The 9,408-nt window shown below is 38.0% G+C and overlaps 1 protein-coding gene across 1 annotated transcript in view; it reads left to right on the top strand.

The window, feature by feature from the left end:
- The first annotated feature begins 2,022 nt into the window (after positions 1 to 2,022).
- The window catches only part of cntln (centlein, centrosomal protein), an 83,321-nt gene continuing 75,935 nt past the window's right edge, over positions 2,023 to 9,408 (top strand). The window contains exons 1-3 of the mRNA XM_053330923.1: positions 2,023 to 2,103; positions 5,685 to 5,773; positions 8,685 to 8,769. Of these exons, the coding sequence (XP_053186898.1) occupies positions 2,023 to 2,103; positions 5,685 to 5,773; positions 8,685 to 8,769 (255 nt within the window). The remainder of the gene's footprint in view (positions 2,104 to 5,684; positions 5,774 to 8,684; positions 8,770 to 9,408) is intronic.

Genomic DNA, 9,408 nt, shown 5'->3' with positions numbered 1-9,408 from the left:
CTTTCTGTAGACATTAGCCAGTATTTACAGTAGAGAAGACTGATGCCTTTTCATCTGGTACTTACAGTAAGTCATGAAAGTGTAAGAGTGAGCCAACAAGCACAATATCAAAACCCTGAAACTGAAACAGCTCAGTGTAAGCAGTCAAATCATTAATTTCATCATTTACACTTGTGCTTTTTCTACTGTAACATGTCGAAATGTTTTCTCTTAAAAGGGCCGATGATATTAACTTTTTCCCACAATGGATGAATACTACTTTGATTTTTCTGCTTTTTCTGTCCTCCCACTTGAATTCGATTAAGCAGGCAGAGAAAACAAATGAATAATCACACATACTGTAGAATATTACCCATCCATCACATTAAATGATTAGGAATTCTTTCACATTAAGTCATGTATAATTTAAACCAATAGATTTTAACTATGGTGGTCTGGACGTGGTAGTCATTTTGCAGAGTTGGTCTTGGTGTGAGCTCATAGTCAGCTAAAATGTGCTTTTGAAGAGAGCCCAGTGGGAGACATGAGCTGATTCAAGAAGTCACCACCAGGGCAATTCAGTAGGGTTGCCGACCAATATGGATATAAAGTACAGCTTCAAGTCCTCCGGGTCAGAGGCCTGAAATTGCAGAGATGCTGGAAATGAATGAATGTAGTGGTGTCTGACATCAAACCATGCATTTGCACATAAATTATTTTATTTGTTCATGGTTCCTCAAGCCCAATATCAGGGGGCTTACAATCTGTACAGCAATACAGCATTCTCTGTCCTTAGACCCTTGACTCATATAAGGAAAAACTCCCTAAAAGAAGAGGAAGGGAGGGGAAGGAAGAAACCTTAGCAAGAGCATCAGAGAAGGGATCACTCACCCAAGATGGACAGACATGCAATAGATATTGCATGCACAGAATAAAACTAGAAAGACAAATTACAGAAATACAGTAGGCCTATGGAACTAGATAACAAAATTATAATGGATTTATTATATAGGCTATAGGAAGAATGTGATCAAGAGGACATTGTGCAGCTTCCAGGTGCTGCCAAAACAAAATAGGACCTGTTCCTGTTGTGATAAACAAGTTCAACAGATATTTTGGAAAAAAAATAATCGTAATGTTTTTTTTCTATTCTTTTGTTTCTATGTTGCATAGTTACTTTCTGGTATGAATTCAGTATGATGGTTCATTTGCTATGAATCCTTAATATGAGTTATCAGTAGTCTGCATTGTTTTGCATTGTGTGTGTGAGGCTGTTGTTTTACTTTTATAATATTTTTTTAATTGTCCCATGTTTATTTATGTTTAAAATAATTAAAAGAAAAAAAGTAAGAAAGAATGAAAGAACGAAAGAAAGACAGACAGACAGAAATAACGAAAGAAAGGAAGGAAGGGAGGGAGGAAGGGAGGAAGAAAGAAAGAAAGAAAAGTCCTTGTGTTGCTTTGAGGACCACTTCATCCCTGGATCATCTTGATGCCGTAAGTCAACTGTAACCGTCGTGAAATGACTGTACGACTGTTACGCTACGGGCGGTAGGGTCAGAAACGGAAAACAGCGGGCTTGTTTGAAAGCAGGAAGAAAGCAGGAAGAGCGTCTCTGTAGTTATTGACAACGGTGTTATTCGCCGAGAAAAGGTTGTTTTGGTTGTGTAGAAAACGCTGCAATGCACACTTTTCCAGTCGGTTGTGAAAGGCGCTGCCGTTGTTAGGTGACTAAGTTAGCAACGGCATTGCTTAGCAAAGGCAGCACTAGTGTTTTAAAGGTGCTAGTTAGCAAGTTATCTAAACAGGTAAGAGACAAGCTGTTCAGCGTCTATTGAGATTGTTTGTCTTATGCTGCGAGTTTTATTTGTGCCAAAGACACTTAACTTTCCTGGTGAACAGGCTTTAATGGCAAATACCCTAACTTACTGTATAATAACCATCAACAACTATAACTATCAACAAGTAATGCTACAAGTGTTCTTTCTTTTATCAAACTTACGGCATTTGTTTACTATGTTTTGCTTTCTCCACAGCTCCACAATGTCCTCCAAAGACAACTCCCGCATCCTTTTGTTGGAGGAGCATGTGACGAGTTTATCAGAGGAGTTGATGCAATGTCAAGTATGTATTAATGTGTGCTTCTAGATGAGATGCTGCATTGTGCTACCTGCTACCTCTAGAAATTATTATGTTAAAATAATGCATGCAACACAAACGGCTAAGAGTTAAACTAATTAGTTAGGTTGCCTAAAGATAATAAAAGTCTACAGGAGGAAGAACTTGAAAACGTTTAGTCATGTGCTCATTAATAACTGAATTGACCACTCATCATGTTAACTGTTAGTTCATTATGTAAAGTCTTTAGTTTTAAGATGTTGCTAATATGTGTCCCAGCACAATTCTATCTCTGTGAAGCGAGATGTAAACATAAGACTTACAGTATGCAGGACTGAGGATGAATTTTGTAATTTTTTACTTATGATTACATGGACATTTGTCATATATGTTTGCTTTTGGCCAGAAGTACCTTTTCATGAACCTGATGTTGATTATTGTCATGTTAAAAAAAGGAAGAGAGAAAGATCCTTAATCATTTATTTTCAAGGACAGAGTGTGTATATATTTTCTGACTGCATGTTCTTTTTGTTTTTCTCAGTACCTCTTATTCTGGAGTTCATGCTTTGTGCAATTTCTTTTCGCTCTCTCTCTCTATCTTACCCTAAACCTCCTCTTTTTAAAAAAAAAACCTAATTTGTCATTTCTGCCAGACAATAGATAATAACCCACTTTATTATATTAACAACTTCTTCTACTCATTAAAATGAACATTATTTTCCATGTCGACTAGAGTAAGACCTGTGACTCACCTGAGTTCCTGTTATGTCATTCAAAAAATGTCGAGAGGGATTTTGGGGGGGACATAACAATGCATACTATAAAGTATTGTTCATTAATCAGCTTTTTCAGCTTTTAAAGACATTCATTTGTGATTACAGTTTACATTTTTATGTCGAGAACTTGTCAATTTAAATCGAAATGCACATTGAGTTTGTTATGATTTCTTGCACAAAGAGCATTTTCATTATGAGTACTGCTTTGCTGCATACGTCAGTAAATAACCATATCACCTTTAATTTAAATGGTCAGCAAGACAAGTGAATAGTCTGCAACAAATATCTGCTTCCACAGTGTATTTGAATAAACTGAGCCCCCATTTTTCTACGTGTTAAAATAAGAACAAATACACAGCCACAATGTGCTCATGAGCACATTTGAGAAGCTTTCATCCTCACTTGGTGAGTCAGTGATTGAGGGAGGGTGTCCTTGCATACTCACCACCAGGTGGTGCCTAATAACATGTGAACTGATCCCAGCATTCCTCACTTTGCATATCCACACAGTACCTTGCTATACAGGTAGGTAGACAGCTGTGGGGTTCAAGCAGATGATGTGTGACTTTTGGGTTTTTATTAGACTATTACATACCACCTAACAAATGGAGCAAGAACATTTGTGGTGGTGCTGTTGGCTGTAACCACGTGTGTGTCTGTTGCCTTACTTATCCTGTGTATTAAGTTCAGTTTAACTTTTGAAGTGAACTTTTTAGACTTCACTCAGAAAAATAAGTTTTGCACTATCATTTGTAAACTCCACAAGGCATCTGTACAAACCTGTATCAAAGCCATGTATACACACACAGTATGCAATTTACCACACAAAAACCTTTATTGATTTGACAGATAAAATTCATAGACTTCATGAAACACATGCACATCAGTTTTATTTCTGTCTAATACAGTAATGTACATTTGAATCAAGGCTATAAAAGTGGCCTCCATAAGTTTTATACTCTTTTTAAGTACTCCTTCATTACTTGCAGATGCAAAAACAAATTGCTACAAAGTATTTGTAACAAAGAGAATAAATGTTTTAATGTTATTTTATTTGTTTCCAGTGTTGGTGCAGTGTATGATTAGGTTTTTTTTTCTCCTAAAAGTTGCATATCACTCTAAATCTTGATGAAAATATTCCCACATTACTGAAAATTCCCTACATTACATTTTTATGACAGTGTTATTTATTAATAGTTTACCTTTTGTTATAGAGACATTTTTACTTGAAAATAGGTGAACTTTACTCTCTAAGACCAACATTTAAATGCCTCTTTATAACGCATTTCATTAACTACATTATACTGCTACTAGTTTGCCTGTGACACTTTGTTCACTTTGGACTACTCCTTCTGCTTTACATTGAACTACCATGGAAACCGTCCTTGGTGGTCTTATCTGGAGAAGAACATCAGAGATTCTGTCTATCTAATAGGGACCTTTAGTTGTGTAGTGTACCATTTAAATAGTGGCATTTGAATACTATTGATGTCTTAAGTCTCTGGCAAGATGTTCTTCAGGACAGCCATTAACTACAAAGAGGCTCATCTATCGGCCAGCAAATGTTCCTACTAGACCATACTAATTTTATTAATACGTGGCTGGATTCCAGTGGCTCTCTTTGGTATGTTTAGCCCATGGTATTTCAATGTCTAGATTAAAAATGAATAATTCAGCCATCATCAAACACACATTCAGTGCATCTTTAAGTACATATACTGCAGAGGAAAGCTCTTGATGAGGGTTCTGACTGAACACTTGTCTGTATAACGGCTAATGGCAGCCAAAGGCCAGGCAGAGGGAGACCACCTGTTTCAAATAAACCATTGCTGCTTAATTTTCGTTGTTAGCTGCATTGCAGGGCTGTTTTGGTGAGATCTCTACCCGGCTCCCACTCTGTATACACACACACACACGCACACACACACACACACACACACACACTTTTACACACAGATGCATACAGAGACAGAGATCTACAGTCCTTCCACTTTATATGTTCAGTTCATGGTCTTATCAAGGTCTGCTTCTGCCATTTTGGTAAATAATTGATTAGACACTTTTGAAAAGGGGGTTAAAATTCATGTACTAATTGGAGACCAGTAGATTCCAGTGGGAGGGATGACTTTTATCTTATGATGATGTGAACATAATTTATCAGATAATTTTATATTAAGTCGATTTGGTATAATTCTGTCTTTTAATGTCAGAAAATGTAGTTTTTAGATGTCCCTCATTAAATGTAATGTAGCTTAAAAATGTTTGAAAAACCAGCTAGACAATTTGAATTGGAAATGTGTCAGGGGCTGGCTGGGTTTTTCTACTTGAAGATGACTCTCTCTGTCATCAGTTTTGAGTTTCTTTGGGGCTAGTTACTTTGGAGCTGTAGTGGAAAACATATCTGGAGAGCAATTGATTAATAAAGAAAATGCAAGCTCGACTGCTGTGTTTTGATTTGGATCCCAGCTCTCCCCAGTCATAAATAGTGCATAATGACAAGTGTCAATGCTTGCTCCCCTTGAGTCGAAGGTCACATCTCAGCGATGGAGAATCCTATTAAGAGCGGCTCATGATTGAGGCAGGCCAGATCAAAAACTATTTTGTACAAGATGTTTAAATTATTGATTGACTATCCCTTCTCCCGTATGCTAATGGCATCCTGTTTAATTTTTTGTTTTTGAGTGAGAAAAGCTGACATGTGTTACCGCTGTCCTTGCAGGCCTTGTTGCATATTGAGACACAATTATCAAAAACTATTTATCTCAATTAAGAATAACAGCTGTTGACTGACTGAATCCTGTGTTTTCACAGGCAGACAAGGAGTTCGTTTGGTCCCTATGGAAACGCCTGCAAGTGGCAAATCCAGACCTGACCCAGGCTGTCAGTTTGGTAGTTGAGCGGTGAGTAGATTCATCTTTCAAATTGCTACCTGAGAAGCTCAACAGCTGAAAATTCCTTTATCTCACAAGTGAAAAGAAATATGTGTGAAAGTCGTTCAAGGGGTGTTTAAGGCACCTTGGCCATTCTTCTGGGGTTACGACGGAATCTGGTGCAGATGCTGATTTAAGCCTTCTTATCCCCGGTTTAGCAGTTCAACCATGGAAACCCTTTTAATGAAAACACTCTTCCTCCACCGATCCCATTCTGGACAGTTGAAACACTCCTGCCAAATACTTGTCTTTATCGGATAAATTGTGAGATTGAATATGACCTCTTTTGCAGGGTGGCTAAGCTACACCAAAAACAGTGGCATGGGAAATTTCAGAAAAGAACAGAGGTTCATTTTTTTCCCTGACGACACACAGTTGGATAAATTACATATATTCCTCCCTAATAGCAAAAAAATGTTTGACTTTAAATTGTCTTTGCTTCTGGCATCACTGCATTGTCTTTTTCTACTTGCATATGATTCAGCTGCTATTGAAATGTATGTAAAACCTTATTCAATAGTGTAGTTTTTTAAAATCTTTCTTAGGGGATACAGTACAGAATTATGTTTTGCCTACCATGGGTGCATATCACATACTTTTTGCTGTCTGTCAGTTGTTAGTAGACCCTTAATAGGGGTAAAATACAGTGCAGCAGCATACAGAGACTTCCTCAGTACCTGTGCCTCTCATTCCTTCTACATACTCTCTTCAGTTCCTTTATAGCCCCATAGGAAACCCATCAAAGTATGTTGATCCGCTGAGACTGGTGGGGGAACATGCACCCGGAGAGTGTATGTGTATTGTATCACCTGATGCGCTGGAGGATATTGACATGGTAATTGTGTCGACTCCAGTCAAGCGCTGGTGCCCACTGGGAACTACCATTCACCCCACCCTCCCTTTCCTGTGAGGATCTTGTAGAGTGATTGGTTGGTTGCTCAGGACATGGTGAACACAGCCCAATATACAAGGAGATGTAGCTAGGCCAGCCTGCGTTCCAGCTCCTCCGGGGACACCAGATACTTATTTCAGTGTCTACCAGGGGATGGGGCTGATCAGAAGAGGCAAAGAGACGAGAGGAAAGGCCTCGAAGATGGGAGGTGTAGAAGGAGCAAGTGATGAGTAGAGGGAATGGGTGGCCCCTGGTGGCCTAAACAGTTGAAACAAACAGGTCCCCAATTGAGGCTCTGTTTTTTTTTCTCCCTAAAAGTTCATATGATAAAAGATGTGCTAGCAGGCTAGAAAGAGTTGGGTCCCTAGCAGATTAGTATAGTAGTTATAGTTGTTTTCTGTTTTCATTTAGTATATATATATACCTTTCTTACAGTATAGTCTTCACAATAATAATGATGGTGACGATGACGATGATGATGATGATGGTAATAACTATTTATATAGCACCCTTTTTAAGAACAGTGTTTGTAAAAAGAGTTACAGTAACAGAAAAGACGATACAAAACAAAAAGTTAAAAAAGCAAATATAAATAAAAATAATAATAGAAGCAATAAAAAGACAACATCACATAAAAGCAAGCCTATAAAAATGAGTTTTGGAAATAAGAAAAGTCACTGATTCTGTATGCTTTATGTCCTTAGACAAGTCATTACAGTGGCGAGGGGTCCTGAAGTACAGTCACTAGGCCTCAACTTTGAAATAGCCAGAAAGGCCCCATTTGTGGACCAAAGGGCGCTTTCACACCACTAGTTCGATTATTTGGTCCGTACCAGGCAGTAAAATTGTTACTATGTAGCATACAGACTGTGGTGTGGTCCGAATCAAACAAATCAAAATTGGCCCGATTAACGCTCCCTCATCTTCTGGTAGGTCGGTATTTGGTGGGGAATCAAGACCACTTCTTTTTGGAGGTCTCGGCCCGCTTGATTTAGTGGGCACCTGAGTGCGATTGATGCTTTCACACCAACGAAAACGAACTGAACTAAGAGCTTTTGGTCCGAATGGACTGTTTAGTGCGCACCAACTGCTGATGTGAAAGCGCCCTAAGGCTTCGGACTGGCTCATATGGGGGGAACATTTCTGTTATGTACAACCTGATATGCTTTAAAGGTGATCAGTAAAATCTTAAAATCAACTCTAAATTGCGAGGTCAGAGTGTGAGAGCATTGTTTCAGTTATAATCTGTGGTTCAAAGCTTAAATCTTAATCAATTAGTATTCCCAAATTTCTGGCAGCAGGCTTTAGATTACCAGAAAAGGAACCAAGGACACTCTCAGTGACACTGAGGATTTGGGGGGACTGAACTATATGATTTCTAACAATTAATAACACCAGCTAGGCTTTTTAGGGACACCAGGTCCCCGGGGGAAGGTATATCTTTGTGTCATCTGCGTAGAAAATGAAAAGAGACATTGGATGATTTGGCCAAGTGAAAGCATCTAGATTGAAAATAAAATTGGACCTAAAATTGATCCTTGTGGTACACCACTGGTAATCTGAGTTGTGGAACATTGTTGCTTTTATTTAGGAAATACAGCAAATGCACAAACAAATGTAATTGCTGCAGGTGTAATTGATGATTGTATTGACCAGGGTGTAAAATTAACTTTTTGTCCATCAGCCAAATGGCTAATGAATGTTTAAATTTGACCAGCCACTCAATAGATTTCATTGTACCAGCCACTTACATATTTGACCAGCATGTGGCTGGTGCTAATTTTGTGCCCTGTGTTTGACATCACACTGCAATAGTTGTGAAGCTACTGCCTACTGTCTCTTCATTTAATGTACTTCCACTGTGATTCAAAGTAATAAAATATTTAAGTAATAAAATATTAAATAAACTTAATAAACATGATATCTGCTTGTTTAAGGATATACGTTGTTTTTTATGAACACTTGCCTATTCTTAACTCTTTCTTCTAGTGAGAAGCACAGAGCTGAGATTAAGGACAGGAAAGTGTTGGAGATCCTCCAGTCCAAAGATTACAAGATACAGGAGATGGAACAGGTACGGTACGGTTTGGTTTAATAGTCTAAAACGTGTGTGTTTAGCGAATGTCTCTTAGACCTCAGACACATTAATGGAAGAAGGCTATTCAGTCAAGTCTAGAAAATTGATTTGACAAAGGCTGCTATTTGTATGCACTAGAAAGTTTGAGAAAAACAAGATTAAATTTCTAATTAGATTATTTTCATAAATAATTCTGCTCCTCAAATTGGTTATGTTTACAAATCTAACAAATGTATAAATCTTCTGATGTTGGGCCAGTGATCAGCTGCAGTGAAGCATCTAAGAGTTAAGTGTCCTCAACACTTTGATGATGGGTCCAGCAGGAGGGCAATTCTCATTGACTTTTCCTGACCACATTCACCACTTTTCCAGGGTGAATTTTTCTTAGTGTTTTCCCCCCCTAAATTTGTTTTATTTTTTTAGTATGCAAGTCACACTTAAATAGGGTCTATGCCTTTTCTAAGTTGTCATTACAGACTAGTGTTTATTCGAAAAAAAATATTGCCAGCAAATTCTTTGAGTATTTTTAGCCACAACCCTTTACTCTGTGTTACCTGCTTTCTTTTCATCGCCCCATGAGTAATATTTCTTGATGGTATGATGGCTAACGATAATGACATCACTAATGAAATTGAC

The sequence above is a fragment of the Scomber japonicus genome, chromosome 2 (genome assembly GCF_027409825.1).
Source record: "Scomber japonicus isolate fScoJap1 chromosome 2, fScoJap1.pri, whole genome shotgun sequence".
Classification (NCBI taxonomy): Eukaryota; Metazoa; Chordata; class Actinopteri; order Scombriformes; family Scombridae; genus Scomber; species Scomber japonicus.
The sequence above is the reverse complement of the archived record's forward strand: the minus strand, read 5'-3'. Positions and strand labels throughout refer to the sequence as shown.